This window comes from Poecilia mexicana, unplaced genomic scaffold (assembly GCF_051168715.1).
Source record: "Poecilia mexicana isolate PSO_F unplaced genomic scaffold, ASM5116871v1 scaffold_6, whole genome shotgun sequence".
Taxonomy (NCBI): Eukaryota; Metazoa; Chordata; class Actinopteri; order Cyprinodontiformes; family Poeciliidae; genus Poecilia; species Poecilia mexicana.
Window position 1 is genome coordinate 16339075 of NW_028263375.1, and position 27203 is coordinate 16366277.

Here is a 27203-nt window from a genome sequence, read left to right on the forward strand (position 1 = left end):
CCTGGTTATTTTTCATCTTCAGATGATTATAAATGAGGGTTTAGTTTTTATATACAGAACTGGAACTTTATTTTTTTGCTTCTTGGCATATAAATGCCCACATTGTAGAGGTGTTTCAAATGTTTTAAATTAAATCACTTTGCTTTTCCTGTAAGGTGATTCAAAATTAATATTCTTCCTATTGAAATGTAGAGTATTGTCACTTGTCCTAGAGAGCATGTGTCAAACTCAAGGCCCAGGGGCCAAATCTGGCCCACTGTAGCTTTTTAAGTGCCCCTCTTTTTTTTCATAAATCCATAAAATTCATGCAAAATTCACACAAAATCTACATTTTTTTTCTGATTTTGAGCAAATTTTTCTCAAAATTGGCCAAAACCATTGAATTTAAGTGACTGCTGCCTCAGCCGTACTTAATGTCAAATTATAGTCCGTGATCAATACGGTGATGATTGATTAAAAAGTCCCATTTAACATCATACATTAGCATACATATAGTAAAAATGATTTAGATTTTTGATTTGGCCCAAAATGACAATGAGTGACGCTCCTGTCCTAGAGGACCATTAAATAGGCACAGAAACTGAGCTTAATATTGTGTTCACAAAAAAAAAAAAAATCATCGGGAAAAGGCTAATAACACTTATTGATATTTTAAACAATGTCACTGCATATGGCTACTTGAGGTCTCGGCAGCACTGACCGCAAACTTCGCTTACCTTGGGCAAGCCCTGGCTACAGCAATTTAAATTATTCCATATTAGCTTTAAGAATTTTTTTTAAAAAATCGTAAATTTGAATTTGCAGGCTTTTAATCTGAAATCCAAGCGGTTCTAGTTGTCTCAGTAACAACTTAGGACGCACGTCCCCCGGTGAACATGGACGTGTGTGGGACAGTGCATGCGGACTGAATGACTTGCACAATAAACTCAGCAGGTTGTGTTGTTGTGTTTGCGGCTGCTGGACGTTTAGAGCAGCTGCTGGTCAGAGGAGATGTTGTGGACATCAGCGGCTCAGAGAGGACCCGTGGGGCTCCTCCTGCGGTGCTGGTCCCTCACATCCTGTCACACAGCTGTCACTACGCCCCGGTGCACCCTGCTTGCTTCGCGGCACTTTTCTAGCTCTTACCCAGCAAAGGCACCGACACATGACGGGGTGGAGGCGTCGCCCCTGCGGCAATGGGCCCTGGACGTCAGCCCCTTCACCACAGTGAGAGCCCGGTTGGGCTGCAACATCTGCGTCCGCCCGCTGGACGTGCACGCCTACCCCGAGGCAAACCGAGCCCTGATCTCGGTCCACGGTCCAGACAGTGACCAGGGGGACTACACGGAGGACCTGCACGTCCACTACGATGGACAGAGCCAGGAGCTGCTCATCTCTGCTGAGAAGGTGAACAGCAGCGTCACGATTGAGATGGACGCACCAATCAAAACTAGTGAGTTTTTGCAATAACGACTTAGCTGCACATACAAACACAGAGTCCGTGCATAATAAACCTGCGTGCTTTCGACAGATCTCTTCATCACTACTGAAGGAGGAGGCAACGTGCAAGTGAAGAAGATGGAGAGTGATGTCTGCAAAGTGCAAACAGAAAAGGGCAGCTGTTTACTTCACTCTGTTAAAGTTGGTATTTCCTCATAGATAAATAGATTTAACCAAAAAATATCAAAGTCTTAGGAAAGCAGAAAAACGTGACACAGCTAACTTGGATATATTAGCTAAAAATTGTACTCAAGTACCATTCAGTACAAGAATAGAGTATTTGGTAGCAATATAAAGTGTTTGTTATTCATTTGACCTGAAAATGCTACAACAGGCCTAAAAATGGCACCAATATAGTTTGTTATAAACAAGAAGCCTCAGTTTAGCATAAACTGTAGGTGTGTGTTTGTATCTGAGACATTTTTGGGTTAAAACATTCTTGCTGTTTGTTCAATGACATACCTGGAGGTGGGTAGAGTGGCCAAAATCTGACTAAAGTAAGAGTAATGTTAGTTTAAAATAATATTTATCAAGTATAAGTAAAGAGTATGGCATGAGAAAATTACTTATAGTAGTACTTATTTTTCAGAAAGTAAATGTATTTAGTTACCACTCACCAGATTAAGCCAAAAGAAGTTTGGCCTCTTTTGGCTCTGTACTGATTTTTATCCCTTAAAATAGTCAAAATAACCATGTGAAGAATTGATATGCATCAGTTTTATAATCATTAATTGTGTTAAACCTTCAAATATCTGACACTGGCTTCATCCTCTTGTTATATCTCAGGCACATCAAGTCGAGGTGAGGTCCCAAGGCGGACATGTTACAGGTTTGGGCACCATCCATGGTAACGTGGACATCAGCACAAAGGGAGACAGCGTAAGTAGGACAGGGTTTCTGCAGCTCTTCGGTCTTATTCTTGGCAGCCGTTAGGGGGCAGCAGCATCCTATTGCAGCCGTCAGCAGCAGTGAGTTGAATGCTGTGTGTTCTGATCTGAAGTGGTGTGTGTTTACATCTGAGTGCGGTCACCTGAGGTCTCGTTTTGCAGGTGGTTGATGTCAAGAAGCTTCAAGGCACAAGGATGAACATTTCCACAGAGCATGGAGCTCTGAAGGTCAAAGCCGTCTATGCCGAGTCCAGCTGCGTGTTCTCCTGCTCGGGGAGAGTAGAACTGGGTCATGTGCACGGTGAGAAAACATCTCTCACTTCTACTCATACATGTATGCATAGAGGGTGCCTGGCTGGATTGCCATTTTCTTTCTTCTTGGCACTGTTCCATTTGATTTGTTGAGTCCAGGAATAGTAGTTTTCCTCTTAATTAATTCTCCTACCAGAGCGTTGGGTCTTTGCTCCTCAGAATAACACTCCCCTCCACCTGCCTGTTAGCTTAGCTGGACGGCCATGCCTTGGTCGACATACTCTGTTGGCACAGTTATGTGCGACACCTGATTTTATTTAGGGGTATCGGAGTAAGGGTGTTTAAATAAAACGCAGCCAAAAATTTTACTCAAGGAAAAGTAGCACTACTTCAACATATTTTTACTCAAGTAAAAGTAAAAAGTAGCAATTTAAGAGATTACTCAAGTAAGAGCAAAAAAGTATTTGTTATAAAAGCTACTGAAGTACTGAGTAACTGATCAAATTATCAGTAATTTAATTTGATGTTTTGGTACATCATCAGATGGACCAAAATATGGAAAAACATTTTTTAGAAATTTTGGAACTTTAAGTATCAAAATGAAAATAATTCACATAAATAAAATAATTACAAAATCAGGCAAAAAAAATTTTTTTCCAGATAATTTTTTTCCGTATGAAACTTTAGCAAAAACTGCAGGTGCAAATTTGTTCTTCGTTTAGTTAAGTTACTCATAGTGGGTCAAGTATCCAGACATTTTACTCAAATAATAGCTAAACTTCATAATAAAATTACTCAAGTAACAGTACAAAGTGTATCCCAAAAATGTATTCAGGTAAACATAGAGTAAATGTAACTAGTTACTACCCAACTCTGGTAATTTGTTTTCCTTATTTTGTTAATCTTATAAGCATTATCCAAATAATCTGCCCAAAATCTGTTAATATAAATATATTCTACATTATTTAAAACAGTGAGACTTCACTAACTTCTTCTTCTTCTTCTTTTGTTTTTTATTGGCGGCTGGCATCCTCACTAACTTAAATCACACAAACGTTGAAAACCTGTAAACCAGTGTTTCTCAACCCTGGTCCTCACTGCCCCCCTGCTCTGCATGTTTTAGATGTGCCTCTATTCCAGAACAGCTGATTCAAATGATTGCATGACCATCAAGTACTGCAGAAGCCTGTTAATCACCCAGAGATACAATTCAGGTGTGTGGCAGAAGGGAAATACCTAAAACATGCAGGACAGGGGGGCGGTGAGGACCAGGGTTGAGAAACACTGCTGTAAACCAAAGATACCAGATTTGACCGCACAGATGTTGATCTAGGCCAGAATTTCTCTACTCCAGTCCTCAGCGGCCACTGCCCTGCATGTTTCCTCTTCCACAACACCTGATTCAAATGACTGCCTGACCTCCTCTGCATGCCACAAAGTCCTGCAAAGTCCTGTTAATCCACCACTTATTCAAATCAGGTGTGTGGCAGAAGGGAAACGCCTAAAACATGCAAGGCAGGGCTCCTTCCGGACCGGACCTGAGAAACGCTGATCTATGACAACCTTCACCAGACTTATTGATCTTAAGGGTTAAAATAATGCTCGAAGAAACTTCTTCTTCACAAAAACAACTGTTGCCTTTAGGAGTTTCTAGTACATTCTCGTCCACAGCTGCTTTAGGTTAAATCTCTTGGTAAAGCTGAGCCATAAGGAATCTCAGGCTCAGATCCAGTCGCAGTTGATTTAAGCACAATGTGGTCCCAATTTACCACAAACCTTTCAACTATTTCGCTTTAAGATGGCTATAAAGTCAAGATAGCTGTAAAATGTGACAGCGTTGATCACCAACAACCCTGTGAAATATTTAATAAATAAAATTGATTGGGTAAGAATTTCATTGTATTCCTGAGTGTGAATTTCAGTTGTGTAATGTTATGATGTGTTACAACTCAAGATGTGCTTGAAGAACTCAGATATTTATTTTCTATTCAGTGTAGTGAAGGTAGTGATGAGGCTATCTAATCCCGATTTCTTTTTTGTAATTCATTATAGGTAACACCACAGTGGAGAACGAGTTTGGGGACACAGTTGTTGGTAAGCAGGCAGGCTGGCTGGCTGGCTGCACACTGACCTCATGCACGGTCTTTATCAGAGTCTGAGGCTTGCTTTGCTCCTGCAGATGGTTCAAATAGTTTCCTGAAGGTTTCGTCTGTCAGCGGAAGCATTGATGTCTACGTGGGAGACGGTGGTACCGCTGACCTCCACACTCGGGACGGTAAGTACGCCGAGGACAGAGCCCAGTTTGTCCCTGTACTCCTGGTTTTGTTTTAATCTTTGCGTCATGTAGGAGCGGTGAGTGTGCGCGTCCCGTCTTCGCTTAGAGCTGGTGTAAACCTCTGCGGCGTGGCGGTGAACGTCAGCCCAGAGGTTCTTCTGCACGACGAACAAAGACGCACCGCAGACGGCCAGACCACACTGACTGGTGAGCTCCAGTCGTTGTTTCTTCATCCGATAGTGACATGAAAACCTCCAACCATTAAATGAAACATGACATTAGTGCGTTTGTCTCAGGCTGTATGAGCGGAGAGCCTCCTGTTGACCAGTGGGTCAAAGCTCGGGCGGACAGAGGATCCGTCCAGCTGAGGACACAAAGCTGGCTCGAGTCCCTGAAGCTCGGGAGCTAAGTGACGGGACGCATCGCGATGTTCTCAGGGCCGTAAACGTCAAGATCGGATATTAATACAACGGCAACAGCTGAATGTCATTCACCTCTGTCAATGTGCTGTAAATACTTAAGAAATACACCTTTTAATTTAAAGTGTCTTTTGAATTGAATGCTCTTCTTGTCGGATCACACAATCATTGTATTGTGACTGTGTGTATTTAGCATTTTACATGATTAAAAAGGTATTTTAATAAAATAGGTTCTTTAATAAATCACTCAATGAAACAATTACTGGTAGCTTTAAAAAATCCCTTTAAAATCAATGTAACAGGCATTTTTGAGTAAAGAACAAGGCGTGGAGCACATGTCATTGTTGCTTCACAGTTTTTTACTTTATATAAGTAAATTAACACTTTTTGGTAAATATTAAACTTTATTTGTCTCATTAACAGTTTATGCTCTTTAGAAGTTGTTAAACATTTCTTCTGTGAAAGGGCACAAAATAATTCAGTAAAGAGAAAAAAATATATATATATATCTCCAAAAATAGACTGAAAGGGTTTAGACCTGCAATATTACCTTGACAAAGGCAGGTCAATCATAACCTGGTTTATAATTGGTTTAAAAATATTAGTGAAAATAAAAACACTTAAATATTTAAAGACATTTAGAAAAGGTCCTAAATTGATGGTTGGAGTGACCAGAAACAGGGGGCCTCAAATTTCTGTCCCTGATGTTGGTCTGCAGCTTTTAGGTGCGCCTCTGCTTCATCACACCTGGATGAAATAATTGAGTCGTTTAGCAGGACTCTGTAGCTTCCAGTTGCCAGCTGAGGAGGCAGTTCAACCGTTCAGGTAGGCTGCATGAAGTATGCACCTAAAAGTCACAGGACACCGGACTTTGAGAACCAAATCTTGCGACCTCTGCTTAAAGGTAATCATTCCTCCAGGTTGTTCTGTTTCCAAACAGAATTTTGATCTTTCCGGACGGAATTGCTGCTCATGCACACAAGTCCCTCTCTCTCATCCATGCATCGTTATCCTTCGGGGCCATTGTAAACTTGTGTGCATTACAATCAAACCAGGTGGAAGGTCTGTCGCTGCTGTACTCCCAGTGCGAGACGCGTTTTTGCAGTTTTACGGCAGCCTCCCTTTAAAAAGAAAAAAAGGACATTTGCTAGATAAGCTATTGCAGAGAGTGTAAATGTCAAGACTTTTTGACTTTTAATGTACCATGAGATGCCTGTGCAGTTGTTTATTCTGATGGTATTGAGTGGAGGAGAAATCTTTCTTAGGTTTTTAAGAGAGCGATCGGTGAGGAGTCTGCAGTCGCTCATGTCGAGTTCTAGCAGGTACTGACAGCCAGTGGTCAGATACACGATCGCCATATCCGTCATCTGAACACAAACAGAATGAGGAACTGTAGCGGCAAAAGAAAGGTCATATTTAATGCTCTGTGTGCATCCGAGTGTTGAGAAGAAGTGTCTCCTCACACGTTGCAGATCAAACTTTAGCATTAGTAAAGAAAATCTGAATAAATACAAAATGTATTTTTCACATATGAAGTCAACCTGGCTCTACGTGAAAAATGTGTTAAAAATGTTGTGTGGATTGGTAAGAAAAGCTGTACATCCATTTAAATCTGGGTTAAAAACTAACATCACATATCAGAAAAAAAACACAAACATTGTGTGATTGTGTGGAACTGCTGTGCTGCTTCAAAATCTGGATAATATTGATGGAACCAGGAAATCCTGAAGAATAATGTCAAAGCACATCAGCAAGTCCACTTTTAAACATCTGAAACATAAAACATAAGGTTGTGGGGCAGCCTAGTCAACGTTTGGATTTAAATGGGAAGCAGTAGCAAGGTCTTAGTTATTCCTGGCCCAAAAGACTCCAGTTTGGCTGGTTTAGAAGAATCCTCCAAAGTTCCTCCACAGAGATGCAAAAGACTCACAAACACTTATAAGAAATGCTTGACGGCTGTTGACACCAAGAGTCAGATGGCTGATTTTAGGAGAGTCCCGATACCAGATTTTTCCAGACTGAGTAAGTCCACTTCAGTTCAGGTACTTGCCGATGCCGAGTACCGATAACAAGTTGGTACTTAAACGTCACACAATACATTTATTTAGAACAGAGTGGCCCTTCTTTTTAAGTCTGCAATCCCTTTGACTGTTTCAACAAATCATAAATAGAGGATGACACACGGATTGTTCCATCTGTAAATAGTTGATCAAATTACTCGTTCAGACGCGTTTTCTCGTTTTGACAGCTTGGCTAAGCACAGAGGGCAGTCTGCTTGTTTACTATCCTCTGTGTTTTCCTTGAAATAACTCCAAACTCTGGACATTTTGGCCACTCTCCTGCCACCTAACTTCAGAAAAGTGATATCGTTTTGGAGTATCGGCTTGTTTTTACAGGTATGAGTCCCAGTACTTGATGCTGGTATCCAGCCAGATACCAATACCAGTATCAGTATCGGGACGCCACGAGTTGACTTACAGAGAAATGACTTTTTTCCACACAGGGTGACGCTGGGTTGAATAGCGTCTGACTGCAGCTTTGTCGTATTTGCTCAGGTTTTCTTCATTTAATATCAAACCATTTTTTTTTTATTTGAAAAACTTAAAGAAGCAAAAACTGAAGAATTTCTGTTAGGAGAAAAATACAAACACTTTACTCTATATGCAGATGCAAACTGAACCTGTGGACATGCTGCCATCTTCAGTCTGAGGAGACTCCTGCAGTAAAGTGAAATGGCATTGATTGCTGCATCAGTCAGAGCTGGACATTGGGAAATGTCAATGTGCTCCAGATCTCTCATGTTGTCGCACAGCTTCTGCCCGGAAGGAGAATAAGAAGGCATAAGAAGGGGTATAAGACCGTGCTGATATCTTTCCTTTCTCACATTTGCTTCTAATAGAAAGGGAGAGATGATTCTACAAAACAAATATCCTGAAGGAAATAAACCTGAGGCCTGAAAGATGTGTACCTCTATGCCCATATCGGTGATGAATACACACTTGGCAACTATAATCTTCTTTAGCTGTATCTTCTTAAGTGAACCCAGTCCCTGAAATGGAGAACACCGTTACAGTCATCGAGACGGAGAACATGCAGCGTGGTTCAGTACCTGATCACGGATGTTGCAGCCAGTCAGGTCCAGAGACTGGATGGAGCTGCCGTTCAGGTAATCCAAAGCCTGGTCCGTTACCTTCTCACAATAACTCAAATTAAGGTGGAACAGTTTCTGCAACCTAATAAGTTGTTTCCCAAACACAAAAATGCAACATTTTACTTTTTTTTTGTGCAGGTCATGAAGGCAAATATAGGGAAAATGTAGTTTAACTATAAGGATAGGATGCGCTCTGTAGTTAAATCCTGCTAAATACCTTCGTGTAATCCTCTTGATGGAGAACTCGGTAATGAGGCCGCACTGACTGATGCTAAGGTGTTGCAGTTTATTTGCTGAGGAACCTTCAGTCAAGTATTTGATGCCAAGATCACTCACCCTGAAAGACACGATGGAAAACGCTGCGATGTAATACTGTCGATTCAGCAAATGAAGCCAACACAACCTCCACCCACCTGCTGCAGAGTGAAATATCCAGGTAATTCAAGTGTCTGAGGGAGGACACATATTTCATGCCTTCATCGGTCATTCCAGGACAGTCTACCACGTGGAGCTTGCTGAGAGCAGTGGATAAGCCACACAGGGCCTCCCAGCTCACCTCAGTTACTTGGTTGTTGCCTAAAGCACACACGAACAGGTTCCTGCACCAGTGTTTAACATCCACACATGGCGACGAAAGACAAAAACAGCAGCGGGATGCAAAATGGTCTCACCCTCTATACCGAAACTCTTCAGATCGGATACTTTTGCGATTATTTTGAGGGCGATGTCGGACAGGAGAGGACAGCCCAGCAGAGAGATGGAGGACAGACTGCAACATCTGGCAAGTAGGCCCTGGTAGAAAAAATAAATAAATAAATAAAACACCTTGCAAAAGTATTCATACCCTCTGACTTATAAAGTCGCATTACAGAATCAATCTTTTAGATTTTATAAGAAAAACCAACAAGTGAAGTGGAAGTGGAAGCAAATGACACACAGTTAAAAGAAAAGTTCAGCATTAATTTGTATTCATACCCCAATTCCCTTTAATAGTCTGAAATTAAATCCAATTTGTGAATAGTTTCAGTATAAATGTAGATGTTCTGTGCACGCCTCAAAGGTTCTCTAGAGAACAACTGTGAGCAAACATCGTCATGAAGACCAGGACACACAGCAGTCAGGTCTGGGATAAAGTGGAGAGGTTTAAATCCTTAATAAACATCTTTGAACAGATGAGTTTTTAATCGATCTGACAACAGAATATAACAACTTCAAAGCAACCAAAACATTTGTTCCACTACATCTGACAGCCCACAAAGGAGGAGCATGAATTTGAGAAGGAACAAAGAGGCCCTTAGTAACTCTGGAGGAGCTGCACAGAGTCGCTGCTCAGGTGGACAGTACAACTATTAGCTGTGCACAATACGAATTTGGAAAGAAAAAATCCATTGTTGGGGGGAAAAAAAGCCATAAGTATTTTTTGCATTTTGCCACACGCCGTGAAGAGACCAAACGAACATGAAACACTGTGACCAGATGACACTAACGCTCGACTCTCTGTGCTACATGCAAAGAGTATAACTAGCAATGCACGAGCCTAAAAAACAACAACATATCCATGGTGAAACATGGCAGTGGCTGCATCAAGCTGTGGGAGCTATATTCCTCATTTTCAGTTTTGCTTTCCACCAGTTCAAGACATTGAAAAATGCAGCAGTAGCTGTACAGTTGTCTGATACAATAGTCTAGTCAAAGTCCAGACCGAAATTAAATTGTGAATCTATGGGAAGACTTGATGAAGGTTATTCACAAACATCTACATCTTTCTGACTTAGCTTGAACTTGCTAGCTTCTTCTTCACTGTAAAGCTCCACTGTGTTTTTGGTCTGCAACAAAATACCCAAGTTAAATATGCGGGGGTATGAATACTTTTTAAGGAACTGTGCTGCTTCAGTGTTGGTTTGATGTTGTCGTTGTTTATTGCTATGACTGGCTCAAGGTCATAACAAAATGGGAGACCATGCAGGGGTTGTTGTGGGTGTGGCTCTCCATGTTTTGTGGGTCATATGTGGTGATGAGAACCCTGAGGAAAAATTGGAAAGCAGTGAAGTGACCTTTAGGTGTTGTGGAGATGTCGGCTCACTTTTGGTTGATGCCCTTTTGGTGTTGCTGGCTGTGAGACAGCAGTAACTTTGAGTATGGTGCTGGACCATGCTAAGGGTGATCGTGGTGTGGGTGTCGCTCTCCATATGGTGTTGGTCACTTGCTTGGTTACCCGAGTTGTGAAGCAACATTTTGTGGTAGTGGACCACTTGTTGCTGTGACCTTTTGTGTTGGGTGACAGTTCAGATCTGGTTTGATTGATGGTTATTGCTTTTGCGAGTGGTAACTGGGTGAATCCATTTTGATTTGGCTATGAACCTGTGGTAGGTCACTTGTGTGTCAGGTCTGTGTTCGTAAGTGGGTTCTCTCCTCGTAAGGTACGCTAAACGTGTTGAAGCAGTAAGAACATGTCCTGTGTTAGCTTCTGTACCAATCTTTGCCAGTCTTCCTAACCAGCGACCAGACATGATGGGCACAGCAACTTATGGCTGTGGGATCTGAAGGCTAATGATGTGAAGGCAGTCATCCTGAACACAAAACATGGTAATGTACTACCAGCCCAAACATTTTTAAATTCATATTTGTTTTTGAGTTTGTAAAGGTTCCCCTTTGGGGCCCTTTTCTTAAGGGTGGGGGTGTTACGGCCCTGGGCCTTGGAGGCTGGGCTGCAGGTGTCTTGTTGTCAGTCTTTGTGCTCCTCCCCTTTACAGGTGCTGCTGATCAGGTTGATTGGGAGCGCAGAGTATTTTAACCTGGCTGTCTCCACCTTCAGGGTTGCCTTTGGCGTCCACTCTGCTTCTTGACCCTTGTGGTGCTCTGATGTCAGCCTCAGCTCCCCTCCTTATGCACATTTGAGTTTGTCTTTGTTTTTGCACTTCACCACTTCCATATGCACTCATACAACACATCCAAGCATTTGCATTACACCACTGATACTGACATCCACAGTACATTGTTGTTTTTGTTAATAAATGTTCCTTTCTTTGCACCTTAACCACTGCATGGTCTCCCGTTTTTGTTATGACCTTGAGCCAGTCGCAACACCTTGTCACATAATACACCAGAGATAGCCACAAAGGCTGGTTTATGATCTCAGTAACATCCAGTTTACTTTGTGTGACTTCTGAAATGTTGCAGAAATAAAGTCTTACCAAAACACAGGTGTCTGACAGACTTGGCATGTCGTTCATCACAACCTCTTTGAGAGACGGGCATCCTGCAGAAATGTATTCGAACCCTTTTGGTGTCATCTGTAAAGAGAGAGGGGGCAAAGTGCGGCTCTGCGTTTTCATCCACTTCTCTACTTTTTTTTTTTTTTTTTAGTCATTCTCTGCATTCTTATGATCTCATCATGGAAACCATACATCTGGATCCCAGCTAACGCTCGTCCCTGGAGCAAAGAGTGCAAATGTTACATGGTGTCTACACATGCGGAGAGGGTGGGGGTGTAAACCCAACCCCTCCACTCAGATGTTTTTTACATTCACAGACCTTCCCCCATTCGCTCCGATGCTCCCCAGTGCAGAGGGAGAAACAAGATCAGACACGTGCAAACGGAAGAGAGGATGCATTAGTTGGAAACTGAGTCGAGGAGTAAACTGTTGCTCCGGTCGTCAGGAGACTTCGACTGTATTGATTAGGAACCAAAAGAAGCAAAACGGCTGACCTGAACGCATGCGCTTAAGTCAAGGTGCATGAGATTTCGACCGCCTTCCTCAGTGACCAGGGTTAGAAATCCTTCATCTGTGAATCTGCAGCAGTGGGCCAGACCCAGGTACTGAAGGCTGAGGCAATTACTATTTGAAAAAAAAAAAGAACTGCCTGATTGTTTTGTTGTTTATTGTTACTGCTGTGACAATCTGTGACAATTTAGACAAGCTTGTCTAGACTAAAAAAAAAAAAAAAAAATATGTGTGTACATATATGGTAGAAAAAGCTAAAACTGGATCTTTTATTTCACAAGGTTTACCTGATTATTGCTCTCAAAGACTGGTTTGTTATGAGTGTGTAAGAAAGGTTCAGGTAGAGCAGGCATGGACATCCCTCCGTGATTCTCTGAATCATCATATCCTGGTAAAGAGCAGAGTTCAACGTAAAATGTCTCTCTGAACGTCACAAAGATGGATTTACATGTTTTATTTTGAAGCGGACTATTATCAGGAAACATTTCATTTCGTGTTTTCGTTCTCTGGAAAGACATTTAACACTCAGATAATGTGAAAACAAAGATTATGCTGTTAATAATCGAACATTGACGTTTTCTAGTATGAAACTCTAAAGGTTTGATAGCGTTGGGGAGAACTATCAGGGTTTTGATGTACTTACATCATAATTTAGAGCAAAAACATTATCTAACTGCTTTTATATCAAAGTAGCAAAGAAAACAAAATCCCAATTGTGGCTAAAATAAATATTATTTGATGAACTGTTTTTTAAATTCCCGCTTCATCTGGTAGTTGTAAAAAGCTCATTGCATGGATTCTTACATGTGTTTGCAGTTTTTTCCTAATGAAGTAAAGCATGTATGTTAACCTAAAATTAACTGACTACATTGTCTGAATTGGCTGCTGAACTAGAATTAACCAACCACACTTTTTCTTTACATAAATAAAAAACAATAATAAAGTCTGAACAGATATGCAGCTTCTAGCTTCCCAACAGTGTTATGGTGGCACTCCTTTACTGGTCATGCCATAACCATGTTCACTTTTTGAATGCTAAATATTTCCGAAGAGTCAAGCTTGCATGTTTTGAGAGGTTGGAAAAAGTTTAGCAGTTGATTGGCAGCAGCATGTAAGGGTGGAACTGAGGCAACGTACACGCCACGGGGAAAACTTTAGACACAGAGGCTTAACCTGTCATCGTACTGTAAGGATTATTAAACATGTGAACAGTGGGATGGAAAGTTTCAGCCAACTGTTTTGTGCCTTTATACCCGTATCCGGGTACCAGCAGCTGAGATCAAATGTAACATTAGATTCGAACTAAAACCACTAAAAAAGTTTACTGTAAACTTTTGCTTTCCTTTTTTTCACACTGTAAAATAATAATAGTAATAATAACAAAAAAAAGAGATTTCCTACTGCTGGACAAAAATGAGTCAGAGTGATTCATTTGTGTGGGGAATGTTGTTTCCAGAAGTCCTGCCAATCTATAATTTAATGCAGGATGGCATTAAATCAACATGATGAATGTTTTAGCCTTAAAACTTCATATACAATCTAAACACTGTTTTTTAGTTTCAATATTTTCTCCAAACTTCCAACCATCTACTTGTTTACTTACAGTAATAGCTAAGCACTCTGACAAGTTGAGTTCCTGCAGGTTTCTGCATTCGCCTGAAGAAAAGAAAAGAAAAAAACACAAAATGAGCAAAGCTTGCTAAATTCTGTTTTCATCTACTTACTTACTGGTAATAAACCTCAATACACATGAATTTTATGTGATGACTCTTCACTTTGATGATGTGCTGACTTGAGCTTTCCCCCCTCCCCCTAACAGTGTGAAGAGAATCTGTGTTACATCAAAACCAACACAGCTGAAGACTTTCAGCACAGATTCCTGCTTTGACTTTTGCTCCTGTAGGTGAAAATAAACCCCCTGCAGTGTTCAGGATGCGTGTGATCTCACCGATCCTTTTAGCCTTTGTGGCTCTTTCGTTGCTCCCATCCATCGAGTCAAAGAGACCAGGGAAGGGCAGAGGACTTAAAAGTGGGAGGCAGAAACTTACACGCGACAGGTATGGACTTACTGCTGTTTACGACTCTGTTTCCAGAGTCTTTGGTGTTTATAAATCACAACGAGCTGAGATTTGTTTCCAAAGAATAAGGATGAGGGCTTTCAGGAATCACGGCAGATCAGATTCCTCTGGGATCAGGGGCGTAACCGTGATCTCCCAACACAGAGGGACACATTTTTCAGAGGTCTGTTGAGTGATTTATCGTCATCCCGCATCCAACCGCAACTGTCCTTAGTGGCTAAAAACACACATAATCACTAACAGCCACAGTACAGCAGCAGGGGACCGATTTTATATTTCTAAACTAATAAATCTAAAGTTTTATCTGCCAAACTCTGGGTGAGTTGACACAATTACCCTGGAACATTTACAGGTTAAGTAGCCAGATCATAACGTCTCAAATAGCAACGATAAATATAGTAAGACACCATTCCCATTAACAAATTATTACTTAGCACACAAAATGCAGTGGTAGTCACAGGCCACAGGGTGATAAGTCTCATAATTTTATTTAATGGCATGAACATGAAAAGCGATATTTTAGTCTAATGTGATAGCACAGATGTGCAAAATTAATACAGTTGCATAAAAATCTGCTGCCTGTTCAAACACAAATAATGCATAAATCAAATTTTATCAGAAAATAAACAAAAGTCTAAATGTAAACTTCTCCCTGTTCTACCTATGATACAGTCAAAATGATTTTGGAGAGTGAATGAGATTTATTCTGAAATATCTGTGAAAACTCTGTCCTGATACCTAACACATCTCTTTTTCTCTGTCAGTTTTAATGTTTCCTTGCCTGAAAAGACCCTGCATCATTGTTCTGTTGCTAATGTCTGATCTATGACTCTTTGCTCTTTCTATTGTGCCAATAAATATTTATTTTAAATATATGGAAAGCAAATATGAGCACAGCTTTTGCACTGAAATTAAAGAGTGTTGGGATTTATAGTATTAACTAGCTAGCAAGGGATGTAAAATAAGTAACATTAATATTCTTGTTATCTAGCTTTACATGATATATTATCATGGGTTAACTAGTCATTATTTAACCAACATTATCTGTATGCAGCAGCATTACTCAACTTAAACAGTTTGTTTGGAAGGAAACGCTATAAAGTTTTTAGCTTTTCAACTTTTGGCCTTTATACTAAGACTTTGTTTCTTATCATTTCATTTGCTTGGGGCATGGTGTGTTGGTTTTAGTCAATCTTTGTTGTAATTGTACAAAAAAAAAGTTCATTCCAGTACAGCCTGTCTGACTTGTATCCACTTGTATTCAAGTGATTTCACTTTAAATAGGCCAGGCAGTAATCAGGCATAGGTGTGGTAGTGAAATTTGAGAAGTTTTGTGATAAAAGAAATTTTGCTTGATGATCTGAAACATGTGACAAACCAAACAAAAACAGAAGAAATCCGTAAGGAGTTAAATACTTTTTACAGCATTGTGTTGATGTGAACAACTTGTACAACGTTTATGTACAAATTATGAGATGCTGGACTTCTTTGTGTCTTTTTCCAAAGGCCAAGGATGAAGGCTCTGCGGCGTCAGAGCAGATCAGGCCTTTCTGGGGTTGTGATACCAAACTGCTCAGAGATGACTCAGTCTGGAGAAGTCTATCTGGATTGTCAGGACCAAAGTCTCACCTCTATCCCCAGCTCAAGCACCTGGTCCAGAGTACCTAACCATCTCCTTCTGGCCCGCAACCAAATTAAGGTGCTCCGCAGTGGATCCTTCCTTGGATATGAACGTTTATCCAGTCTGGATCTTCAACAGAATCAGATCTCGCAGGTGGAGGAAGACGCTTTTCAGGGTCTAACTCACCTAACCACCCTGCTGCTGCAACACAACCAACTGAGAACGCTCAGCGAAGAGGCGCTCATCCCAATGCCAAACCTTCACTATCTGCGTCTCTACGACAATCCCTGGAAATGTCTCTGTCCAATGGAAAGCCTCATACGCACTCTTCAAGTCCCAAGCAACCGTAACCTGGGAAACCATGCCAAGTAAACGATGCCACCAGATATTTAATAAGAGCATCGTTGATTTACTGTTAACCTGCAAACATCTCATGTTCCAGGTGTGCAGAACCGGTCAGCCTTAAGGACAGGAAGCTGAAGCAGATTGATCCCGACTTACTGTGCGAGGAATTTGGCCCAAACGTCAACATCACTCAAACTTTGGAGCCCAATCCGATCCGCGGCAAATTAGACGCCACCGCGCTGTGCCACACTTACCTTTTCCCCGTCACATGGATGGACTGCAGGAGCCGAGGCAAGTTCAAGATCAGGCTTTATTCCCAAGGATCAATTTGATTAACGTCTCTCTATCGTAAGCCCGAAAACTGGTCCTGTAATTCCCAACACATGGTCTTATGTAACAGAGGGGTTAAGAAGAAATACAAACCGTCACAGAGCAGATGATTCATAGTTACTGTTGGGTTGCTGGAAGAGCTGAACTTTTCTTTTGAAAGAGAAGCATTTTCATAGTAAGACATAAAATGAATCAATGCACATCTGTCGTTTTTCAGTGCTGAGTCAGCTACTCCTTTAAACACTGATTAATGTCAATTTATTATCACCTTATCTGGTTGGAGAGAGAGTTTTGGCCAGTGTATTACAATAAAAATATTTAGATTTTTCATGTAAATGGACTAAATCAGTTATACGTTACTATTGTGTTACAGCCTTCTCCTAGGCTTATTTGAAGCTGCAGTTTGTCTCTTCTGCAAGTCACAAAAATGTGGATAAAAAAAGTTGCATTTTAATAAACGTGTTCACCCCTTTCTGTGTGTGTTTAGGTCTAACTGAGGTGCCTCCAGGTATTCCAGACAATGTTGTTCGGGTCGATCTGTCCCTCAATAAAATCCATCATCTCAAACCCAGAGATTTCCAAGGAGCAAAAAGCCTCAGAATCCTAAACCTCAGCAGCAACGACATGCAGCGGATCGACACAGGTGGGCGTTACCCCCCATGCTCACAGATTCATCAAGATTACTGGCTATAACAACATGTCCTGTATGTAATCATCACAGTAATACCGAGAATGAATTGCTACACATATGCAGTTGTGTTTATCTCCATCTGGGGTCCAAAAGGTGGGGAACAGCTAAACAGCCTCTGTGGCTTCAGTTATCCCCTTTTTCATTTTGAGCAGTGGCAGGCATTCAGCCATACATGTGTATACAGGCTTAGCTTTATTTATGACGAGGTATACAAGGAGATGTGCTTACATGTAGCCTCACTGTGTTTGAGTAAATCACGGCCCACTGGTACGAACTGACCTTAACATCAGCAGACCAGCAGCTAATGCCGCTGGCTGCTTAAACTGAATTTAACTTAAACATCAGAACTTGGTTTGGGAAGGACGTGAACCTAATCGTGCTCTGTGACCTGTCCATCTACTGGAAGCAAAACAAACTAGTACCAGTATAAAGCTGTGTTCAAAATAACGGCAGCCCAGAATCACCCATTAAGTTAATCACAGTTTTTTGGTAGAATTGTTATTCCTGCATGCCAAATAATGACCTAGTAGGAACAGAAGAGTAACGGGAATCCCAAAGCCGTAACATCCACACTGCAGATTCTGTGCCAGTGAGGGGTTTGTCCAAAGTAATAGCAGTATCCAGCAAGATCTTTCCCTCTGAGACAAAACAGGAGCCAAATTGGCAGACAAGCAGTTCTCCTGTAATGGTGCCATTTCCATATTTAGCAGCATGTACACTAACTTGACTGACAGTGCTAAGATCTTCCTCCTGGCTCTGATTGGTTGTTTTTGACCGGGAGCTGTGCATTTCTTCAGACGGCAATAATAACTCGAGACGGAGGAGGAGCTTGATTTTTTCACAGCTTATCTGTCCAATATTATACTATAACAACATGGTGACATTTTTAATAAATATAGAAAAATGTACTTTGAAAAAGTTAAATACTGCAGCTTTAATGTTGAAATCTGGGGAAAACGAGCCAATCCTGACATTGTTCGGGAACCTTGATTAAAAAGTTGATTTGATAGTGTGAAATACCTGAAATAGTGCCAGAAACGATCGGATGCTTGACGGACTGAATTCAAACACAAAAGCTGATGCAGACTGTTGTACTGTATCGACAGAAAGTGAGAGAAAAAAATCTTTATTAGAAACAAATAACTTGAGTCAGACCAGTCGGAAGAACTGACTGGCCTGACTCAGACGGCTCGGCTCCAACTCTTCTTCTTCTACTTCTCCTAGTAGTTCCATTGGCGAGTCCCAGAGCACGGCGTCCCTTTGGTTTTGATCCGGTCTGCCCTTTAATCCCTCTTAATGAATTAAAGAGCATCCAAAGGGCATAGACTTAGTCACTGATCATTTCCAGGATAATCAAAGAATGGTTAAAGTGAAAACTATAACCATCAACAGACCCAGTGTGAAGTCAAGCTGATGGCAAAAAATCTCTACAAGCCTCTGAAAACTGGCTGAAGAGAAAAGAGCACATTTACTGGTCTTAAAAGAAACGGTGCAGAGGTCCCTCAAACATTAAATTCATGCCACAGTGCACTGTGAAACATGGTGGCTCAGGCATCATGATATGGGAGATATTTTACAAAGTCTGGTGTTGGGCCTAATTGTGTCACACCGGCATCTTGGTTCCATACCTACAAAATGAATATTGCAGAGTGGAAAGCCCTTGAACTTTTATCCAACAGCAAACATGTGGGCAACATAAAATATGCTGCTTCTGGGTCAAAAACCAAGAAATGCAGGAAAGTGGAATGTAACCAAATTGTCCTGGGCTGCAATAACAGCTCTCCGGTACCAGAAGCTGGCCGGCCATAAAACACAGATGCAAAGTAGTTCTTAGAAACAGTGGTAAATTAGAAACTGTTATTTTTTTTAAATTGCTCAAAGTTTCCATCACTTTCTTCAGAATAAGAACACAATTGATAAACTTCTCTTCTCGTTTTGCTTTGGAATAGAATGTACTGTGTCATTATGTGTGTAAAAGCAAAAGCTATAAGGATTTTGAACTTTAATTTATTTAACTTGAAACTTGTAAATTTCAGCTTCTCCACAAAACTAGGATGCATAAATCATTTTCATCCTTCAGTCCCTCATGCAATGAAAACGGATGAGAAATAGAACTTCTTGTGTTTTAAAATGCTTGTTGGTATGGTGGTATATTTGTTTATGTTGGAGCGCTTCTTAGGAGTGAGTCACTGGTCTACTGTTTTGTAGGTTCCCTGTCTGGTCTTTTACACCTTCAGGAGCTGGACCTGTCATCCAACAGGCTGCATTTTGTTCAGTATGGAGTTTTGGAAGATTTGTACTTTTTGTCCAAGCTCAAACTAGGAGGAAACCCTTGGATGTGCGACTACAAGTGAGTTCTACTCCCAAACCGCTGACAAAGACTCCAAAGACTTATTCTAACAATTGTTTACTTTTTCTCCCTCCCCCCCAGTATTCACTACATGGTTTACTGGCTACGTCTGCATCCAGGTGTGAAGCACTCTGGCCTGCTGTGCCAATCTCCTCTAGAATATATTGGGGAGCGAGTGGAGGACTATGTGCGTTCCTACAACAGAGACTGTTCCTACAACAGCCGACCGGATCAAAACCAAAGGGACGCCGAGATCTGGGACTCACCGATGGAACTACAAGGAGAAATAGAAGAAGAAGAGTTGGAGCCAAGCCATCTGAGAGCGCCAAAAAAATACCAGATCTTCCGACTGGCCTGACTCAAGTGATTTGTTTTTAATTTTTCCCCCTCACTTTCGGTCAATACAGTACAACAGTCTGCATCAGATTGCTATGTTGCATTTCGATTTTTCCTTTTCACAGTTTGTCAGCTAATTCGTAATATAAACAGTCCCACTGCAGCTGGTTTGACTTTCGCATTTTAAACAGCACGGCTTACGTTTGATCACCTGTGGATAATGGCACAAGTAAAAGACATAAGAAGCCATAAATAAAGTAATTAAAACTCACTGATATATTTTAAGCTGGACCATTTTGTCGACTGGCAGCCGCGCATGTTCAGGTGGGTCACAAAGGGCCGGTAGCTCTTCAGGATTTTCTGCACTGTAGCATCTGTTACCCAGTCTCTCCCCACCGAGAAGTTAATCTAGCAGAGACAAAAACACTTTAGGCATAAACCTTCACCACTGTGCTAATAGTATTCAACCCACTTCAGCTTTACCAAATTATGTAACATTATAAAACACAATGACTTACAGATATTTCGAGATATCTTGATAAATATCAAGTTGAAGGAGATATTTATTTGGCTTGGAATTATTTTATAAATAAAAAGCTGAAACGCATCGACTTCATATGTGTGCAGCTCCCTGAGTAAACTTTGTGTCAACATTTTCTGCACTTCATACTGACGTCCCTATTAGGTTTGCACATCTAGAGAAATACATTTATGCTCATTCTTCTTCGTAAAATAGCTCAAGCTCATTCAGTTTAATTTATTTGCTCAGATTGGATTTCAGTCTAGACTTTGACTGGGGCTTTTTAATGGACAAATATACTTTAATCTGACCCATTACTTTGTAGCTCTATGTTTTAAGTTAGCAGCTGTGCCATATTCTTTCTATTTCCAGATAATGGATTGAAAAGAGCTCTCTGAAATATTTAAAATGTTGTATATTTTATTAGCTAACCTTGCTATAAACTTCTCCCTGTCCCCGTCTGCTGTGTTCATTAGTCTTCACGATACTGTTTGCTTTCTATTGTTCTTCAATGTACTGCTGTATTTACATTGGGATTAAATTACAGACAGAAAAAACAAAAGAGCTAGTCATCACTTGACTTCTGATGGATTTTATTTGGGGTTTTTACAGTTAAAGGGGTCATGTTGTAAAACTATGACAGTCTTTAAAAACTCCTACTACTATTGTCATTTTCCTTTATTATGTTTTGGGTTTTTTTATTTAGTCTGTCACATAAAACCCCAATAAATGGCACTGAAGTTTGAATTTGTTACCCCTATGGGTAACACTTTATTTGAAGGGGGTTGAATAAGACTGTCACGACACCGTCATAAACATGACATAACACCTGTCATGTTCATGAATAAGCCAAGAAATCATTACTGATATAAATTCGTTATAAAAGTATTACTGATTTCACTTTAAAAATTAGGTAACTTTATGTTATTAAAGGTAAAGTTTAAACAGTAATGATTTATTGGTTAATGTCAAGTTGTCATAACAAAGACATTTTGAATAATGTCAACTTCGTATTAAAAGTGTCATAATTTACCGAATGACGCTTTATGACAACAGTCATAAAGCGTTTTATGACGCTTTATGACATAAAGCGTCATAAAACAGACGCTTTATGACTGTTTTAAAACCTTTAAAACCTTTAGTTTTAAAGGTTCATGACCTTTAAAACTAAGGTCATGAACATGAAGGCTTATTCATGTTCATGACAGGTGTTATGTCATGTTTATGACAGTGTCATGACAGTCTTATTCAGCCCACTTCAAATAAAGTGTTACCCAGCTATGAAATAAAAAACCTTAACGAGCATGAAGACTTATTTGTGCTCATCCACTATAAATATACGCAGCAAATTTCACAGCACAGACCTGACTCCACAACGTGCCTGAGTGGATGATCGATTTCCAGGTATTGGACACCTCAGAACAGTTTAGCCAGTCCCTTAATCCTAAATACTGAAAGATCTGAGGAAAAAAAAAGAGATTTACACAAGTGATCGTTTAGAAAAGTTTCAGCCAAAAGATACTGGCACAGAAATTCAGACAAAAACTACGACGCAACTTTGATGCTGACAAATTGATAGTTCTCCCTGGGTTTTACAGAACCCAGTCTGGGTACTGACAGCACCCAGACTGGGTTCATCATCCCTTTTGCCACTTTTTATGGCAGAGATATGTACACAAGCAGCCTCTGTCTGTTTCCAAACAAGGTCATGCTGAAGCTGTATTTATCAGGCGAGACGTTCTACAGAAACACCAGGGTAAGGAAGGCCAACAGAGCTCTCACTTTGCCAGCAGCTGTAAATCCAAAACAAACAAAGGCTAAAAGTGGAGCGAGCAAGCGTGGTTAATAATCGACCGAGTTAAAACGGCTCATACTTTAGTGTATATAAATGATGTATAAATACATGCATGAGACCGTAATAAAACTATAATGATCGGCACCTGAGTTTAATCACTCAGAGAGCCTGCATGCAGGGTTACAGCAGAGTTCACACACAGCCTTATGTAACACAAATTATCTCATCACTGACTCCTTGCAGAGGGGAACAGAGTAGCTGGAGCTTCGACGTGAAGACCAGGATAATCCTAATAATACTATCTAAACAAATGAAATGGTGAGAGCTGCAGATGAGATACCTTCAGTGAGAGGTGATGAGGGAGCTCTGCGATTCCATCAATTCTTTTCTCAGGCAGCGCAACCTGAGAAGGCTGCTGACTTTTACCGTCGAATTCTTTGACGTTTGCCTCCAACTTCTGCCAGAGTCATACAAGAACCAGAGCCGGTAAATGAGAAAGCAACTTATGTTTAACATACTTTCAGAGGATTATCTTTAGTACCTTGAAATACTCTCTTTGCCTCTTTGCATCCATAGCAATGATGTGCCAAGACGTTATGTAGCGCTTGATGTAGATTTTGTCCATCAGACTCTGAAGTTTCATAATGAAGTCTAAATTAATGAGAAACGTTTCTTTAACAATGAACTTGATATTACAAAAAAGAAAAAAAAAAACTTGACTTTTTTATACCTAATTGAATAGTCTGCCAGTTTATGTTTTCAACAATGATGATAGTAATAGTATTTCTCTGGACGCTCTTGCTTCCCAGAATATGTTTGGTAATCATGACTGTTTACAGTAATCAATTGATTATTGTAAATTGTCCTTACGTGTTAGTCTAATATGTGGGTGTGTGTGTGTGCGTGCGTGCGTGTGTGTGTCTGTGTGTACTTGCTCAGCTATCCTACTTAGGATGATTTCTGGCATATGTACTGACCTTCTGAAGACCAAGAGGCCTTAAAAGTGCTGTTTTGGGATTTTGGGTTAGGTTTAAAACTAAGGTGTGAAGTGAGTTAAGTTTAGCATAAAAGTCAGGGTTAGGCTATAGAAATAAATAAAAATGAATGAAAGTCCTTGGGAAGATAGAAAGATGTACTATGTGTGTGTGGGAGAGCGTGCACAGTTGTGTGTGTGCCTCAGCGTTGCCCTGCGTCGAAATGCCGACCTGTCCAGTGTGTCCCCAGCCTCTTGTCCCCTCTAAAAGCCTCAAATGTCTGCTGTAACCTTTTATTAATTTAATTCTGAAATTTATGTTTTTGCTCGCTCTATTCTGCTCTGTTGCATTCGAAATCTATTATATGCTGAGGTCATGCCATTCTCACCCTGATATGAGAGTCTTGGTTTTAGCCCTAGTGCGATTCATTAAAAGTGCAGTGTAGGGAAGGAATATTGCTTTGGCATAATATTTTCTCCAAAAAAATAATAAAAAAGTACAAAAAAAAATCAGCAAACATGCCCCCAAAAAGTTCAGAGTTTATTCCCAGTCTCCAGCTACATTCAGGACAAAATGAGTCATCAGACTGGAACAAACCAACAGCATCTGGAAGGATTTTCAGCTTGGACATATTTAACCACAGCAAATGTTTTCTCTGGCTTCACTAACTGGAATGGGACGCGTTTCAAAAACAATAAATCAACAGCATTCATTATAATTTCTCACTATCACCTACCTGCTCTTCTCGTCTTCAATGACCTCACAAAGTTCAGCCATCCAGTGAATACAGCATTCTGGCACCTCTTCTCAGCATGCGTCTTTGCCACCTCCATCTGCACAGCCGTCTCTATGGCTTCTTCTTTCCTCTGCTGGATGAACTTCTTCCACGCCCTGTCACACCACGGCAGGCACAACTCATCAATAATTCAGCCAACAGGGACAAAAGAGAGGCCGTGAGGGGTCCCAGCATTAATTATACAGGAGTCGGTCCAATCCAATAATATTTGCCAATCAAATCTATTTTATGTTCTAGAGTTTTACTGTTAGGTAACAGGAGACACAATGATAACAGAGATGACTTCCAGTGACATAGTGTCCACATAAAACTCATCCACTGCTGAAATTATTCAGAGAAAGAAAAAGCATTTAAAACATATGGATTGCCAGCAACAGGAAATGTAGGGAATAAAATAGAAGTGCTTTCTGTATGTATGCTTCTTCTTTATATTTAATTGGTAGCTGGCAAGCTTTTCTAAGCGAATTACTGCCACCACTAGACTGGAAAGTGGATCTGGAGGCAGAAAGAAGCAATAAAAATACATTTAGCTAAATAATCCAGTTGCCTTCAGAAACAAAATAACCTCGATGATCTATATGTTTATCCTTAAAGAGCCCAGTTAATGTGAAGTCCTGATGTTTTTCCCTTTTCTTAGTGGCCCCTGAAAAGCTGCTGCACCTGCAGGTAATTAGGCAGATTTTCACACAGGCAGCTGCAGTTTTCATCAGGGATCTGCTGTTTCCGCTCTGCTGCTGCATGTGCTGTAATGGATCTTTCATTTGGGTATAAACACCTGTAACATTTTAAATAGATATGTTTTGCCCTAATTTGCTTGATTACTTTCTATCTTTAAGATATTTTTTTGCATTTCAGGGTTTCCTGGTTATGCATGCTTTTATGGGGCTGCATCTGCTTTCCTCCTCAAACTAGTAAGCATGTCAGGAATGTTATTTTTCCTCCATTTAAATCCCAGTGAAAATAATGTGCTGTAATGTGCTGTTGAGAATGATACATAACAGGAGCAAAGTTTTGTTTCACTGCAGAGTAAGCCAATTTTCTATGAAGACTGGTTGGGTTTTGGCTCTGTTGGCCACTTCCCTGAAGAGACGGTGCAAAGCCAACCAGATATGGTGGATAAAGACACTGAAGGTGAAAATGGACAAAATGTTTGGAGCGGACGAGATAAAAATAACCAAGTACTGGATGAATACAGCTTCTTCACAAAACCTCCTGATGTCACCCTTCACGTCAACCAAATTTTTATCCAGCAATCCGATCACCATCCATATTGGCTCCTTTCAAATGACATACCCAATGATAGTCCTCCTGGTAGATGCAAAGACACTTTCTGGAGTGTTTCCAAAAACAGTCATGTTCAGTCAGGCTATGAGCAGAGCAAATTCCCCTCGAGCAAATTCTCTGGTGATTCAATCATGAAACCGTAGCTGTTTTTGACCGCCCAACCCAAGATTCCATCTTCTTTTCAAAGAGAAAATCTAGTTCAGTTTCTCTAAGTTACAGGTCAAAGGACCTTAAGGCGAAATACATGCCTGTGTTTTCATCTGGTGCTGACAACGGTAAGGGATTCCACAGAGTGGGTCGATCTCGTGTCCTTTCTCTACACAAACCCCCATCTTTGAATTACTTCATACCAAAAAATTATATCTACATTCCAAATTATAAAGGCACAAACGAGAAGAAAGCATCAAAGTCCTTTGATGCTTACAAATCCAGTGTTGGCAAATTTCTTTTCCTAAATGGTGGCTATGAAGATGCAATGAAAACTGGCTTGCTAAAACCCATAAGCCAGCCAGACAGCTTACAGACGCTTTCTGAAACCATGGAAACGGAGCCCACTAACTTTGCCTCTTGGCCCTCGGAGCTGTTGACTGAACCCAGAGATGCAGATCTGAACTGCATCATCTGGAAGAAGACAAAAAGTTCTTCTCACCCAAAGCCCCAAAAATCCTCCCGCTCCTCTGTGAACACATACATCAAGTCCAAAAACCGCTCTACAGGGGCGACGACGTTCTTGGCAAGGACCTGTTACAAACGGACAAGGCTGATAAACGGCAATGGAAATCTGCTGTAAGATATTGTATGTAGATACTGTTCACACTTTAATTTGCAAAATATATATATATATATATATATATATATACACACACACACACATATCTTTAAACTTCACTGAGCTTGTAACTTGACTTTCTTTTCTTTTGGTTTTGTTTCCAGATCCAAACCACAGTTTTGGTCATCAGAGAAACTAGAAGGAAGAGTGCTGATTTCTACAGTTTTTGTTTTGTCATGCATGCAGTGTAATTCTCAGAGATGAATTTCCGGTTGCAAATATCAAAAGCAATAATCTCCCATATTTGAGTACAGGGAGAGTTTGTAATTCTTGACGGCACAAGTGTAGACCTACCTGAAGCATGCACCCAGTAAGTGTCTCACGTAACAAGAGACAGCCTTGTCCATTTGACAATACAGCTCCTGCAAAGCACATGAATGCCTAAATTAAATTTATTCACTTCCAAAATCTGTATTTCACTATTGAATACTTGTAAAATACCATTTGGGCGCTTTGGGAACTTGCGTCCACAGCTTTGAATTTCAGAGAATCTTTTGTAATGAACTCGTTTACATAATCAATAAATTCTTGCCTGCAAAAGAAAAAAACTTTAATTCAATTGTATGAATTTATGCTTGATTGCAAGGAAAACTCCAGAGTTAGTGCGCTTTATCCAAGATAACTTCAACTTTCAGTATAAGGAAAAGCATGACAAAGGGAGCCACCAAGTGGTTGTTTTATCAAATGTAGGAGGCACATACCAGTCGACAGTTTGCAGATTATCATGTCCCTGGAATGCAATAAGCACTCTTTGAAGGAACTCCACTGGTTCATTGGGACAAATCAGACAGGCGGCTGACAATAATGCCTGTTGAAGAAAAGTAGATCAGCGTTTTAAAGCCAGTTTTAAACGTTCTTGAACTTGTATGACTACCCATATCTCCTTGGATGCTTATACTTAGACTTTTCCACGTTTTCCTACCTTGCTCATTTGTGGGAGGCATTGTTTAATTTCACTCATCTTCAAGCTTCTGTCTGTGTCCGCAGCTGCCATGTTTTCTGTGTGCGGCACAGCTGACTAGCACGACTATATGTTTGCTTCTCGGTTAGCACTATTTTATTTCTC

General features: G+C 40.6%; 4 protein-coding genes across 6 annotated transcripts; 3 read left to right on the forward strand and 1 right to left on the reverse strand.

The window, feature by feature from the left end:
* Nucleotides 1-834: 834 nt before the first annotated feature.
* Nucleotides 835-5436, forward strand: fam185a (family with sequence similarity 185 member A). Of its 2 annotated transcripts, none has more exons than XM_088006321.1 (8): nucleotides 835-1432; nucleotides 1511-1620; nucleotides 2266-2358; nucleotides 2529-2667; nucleotides 4671-4712; nucleotides 4798-4893; nucleotides 4966-5100; nucleotides 5176-5436. In XM_088006321.1, the coding sequence occupies exons 1-8, from the start codon at nucleotides 991-993 to the stop codon at nucleotides 5196-5198; spliced, it is 1080 nt and encodes a 359-aa protein (XP_087862447.1). In that variant the 5' UTR covers nucleotides 835-990; the 3' UTR covers nucleotides 5199-5436. The 2 variants fall into 2 exon arrangements, with proteins under 2 accessions (XP_087862447.1, XP_014857077.2); XM_015001591.2 differs by having other exon boundaries at nucleotides 836-1432; nucleotides 5190-5436.
* Nucleotides 5437-5991: 555 nt separating this feature from the next.
* fbxl13 (F-box and leucine-rich repeat protein 13) lies at nucleotides 5992-27187 on the reverse strand. Of its 2 annotated transcripts, XM_015001232.2 has the most exons (21): nucleotides 27060-27187; nucleotides 26839-26945; nucleotides 26579-26669; nucleotides 26432-26499; nucleotides 23965-24119; nucleotides 22796-22905; nucleotides 22595-22711; nucleotides 21824-21919; nucleotides 20212-20347; nucleotides 13792-13844; nucleotides 12476-12576; nucleotides 12173-12302; nucleotides 11658-11756; nucleotides 9135-9255; nucleotides 8877-9039; nucleotides 8681-8800; nucleotides 8422-8545; nucleotides 8281-8361; nucleotides 7993-8127; nucleotides 6516-6679; nucleotides 5992-6433 (listed from the first exon to the last, which is right to left on the reverse strand). In XM_015001232.2, the coding sequence occupies exons 1-21, from the start codon at nucleotides 27129-27131 to the stop codon at nucleotides 6283-6285; spliced, it is 2394 nt and encodes a 797-aa protein (XP_014856718.2). In that variant the 5' UTR covers nucleotides 27132-27187; the 3' UTR covers nucleotides 5992-6282. The 2 variants fall into 2 exon arrangements, with proteins under 2 accessions (XP_014856718.2, XP_087862446.1); XM_088006320.1 differs by lacking the exons at nucleotides 7993-8127; nucleotides 8281-8361.
* On the forward strand, nucleotides 12158-21021 carry LOC106926360 (leucine-rich repeat-containing protein 17-like). Its single transcript, XM_015001233.2, has 7 exons — nucleotides 12158-12280; nucleotides 14008-14245; nucleotides 15773-16255; nucleotides 16330-16523; nucleotides 17050-17205; nucleotides 19462-19603; nucleotides 19685-21021. Exons 2-7 carry the CDS (start codon nucleotides 14121-14123, stop codon nucleotides 19959-19961), a joined length of 1377 nt encoding a protein of 458 aa, XP_014856719.2. The 5' UTR covers nucleotides 12158-12280; nucleotides 14008-14120; the 3' UTR covers nucleotides 19962-21021.
* Nucleotides 24661-26685, forward strand: LOC106926364 (uncharacterized). Its single transcript, XM_088006696.1, has 5 exons — nucleotides 24661-24789; nucleotides 24880-24978; nucleotides 25275-25384; nucleotides 25452-26094; nucleotides 26242-26685. Exons 1-5 carry the CDS (start codon nucleotides 24773-24775, stop codon nucleotides 26339-26341), a joined length of 969 nt encoding a protein of 322 aa, XP_087862822.1. The 5' UTR covers nucleotides 24661-24772; the 3' UTR covers nucleotides 26342-26685.
* Nucleotides 27188-27203: the final 16 nt, after the last annotated feature.

What these genes read in the sequence shown, in the direction of transcription:
- fam185a (XM_015001591.2), top strand. Translation starts at nt 991, where the DNA reads ATGTTGTGGACATCAGCGGCTCAGAGAGGACCCGTGGGGCTCCTCCTG. An exon ending in GGACGCACCAATCAAAACTA is followed by an intron (nt 1,433 to 1,510) that starts GTGAGTTTTTGC and finishes TGCTTTCGACAG; the next exon opens with ATCTCTTCATCACTACTGAA. An exon ending in GTTTACTTCACTCTGTTAAA is followed by an intron (nt 1,621 to 2,265) that starts GTTGGTATTTCC and finishes GTTATATCTCAG; the next exon opens with GCACATCAAGTCGAGGTGAG.
- LOC106926360 (XM_015001233.2), top strand. Translation starts at nt 14,121, where the DNA reads ATGCGTGTGATCTCACCGATCCTTTTAGCCTTTGTGGCTCTTTCGTTG. An exon ending in CAGAAACTTACACGCGACAG is followed by an intron (nt 14,246 to 15,772) that starts GTATGGACTTAC and finishes CTTTTTCCAAAG; the next exon opens with GCCAAGGATGAAGGCTCTGC. An exon ending in GATGGACTGCAGGAGCCGAG is followed by an intron (nt 16,524 to 17,049) that starts GCAAGTTCAAGA and finishes GTGTGTGTTTAG; the next exon opens with GTCTAACTGAGGTGCCTCCA.
- LOC106926364 (XM_088006696.1), top strand. An exon ending in TTTCCTCCATTTAAATCCCA is followed by an intron (nt 24,979 to 25,274) that starts GTGAAAATAATG and finishes ATTTTTATCCAG; the next exon opens with CAATCCGATCACCATCCATA. An exon ending in TCCAAAAACAGTCATGTTCA is followed by an intron (nt 25,385 to 25,451) that starts GTCAGGCTATGA and finishes ATGAAACCGTAG; the next exon opens with CTGTTTTTGACCGCCCAACC.
- fbxl13 (XM_015001232.2), bottom strand. Translation starts at nt 27,131, where the DNA reads ATGGCAGCTGCGGACACAGACAGAAGCTTGAAGATGAGTGAAATTAAA. An exon ending in GCCTCCCACAAATGAGCAAG is followed by an intron (nt 26,946 to 27,059) that starts GTAGGAAAACGT and finishes TTTCTTCAACAG; the next exon opens with GCATTATTGTCAGCCGCCTG. An exon ending in CAGAGTGCTTAGCTATTACT is followed by an intron (nt 12,577 to 13,791) that starts GTAAGTAAACAA and finishes GCTCTTTACCAG; the next exon opens with GATATGATGATTCAGAGAAT.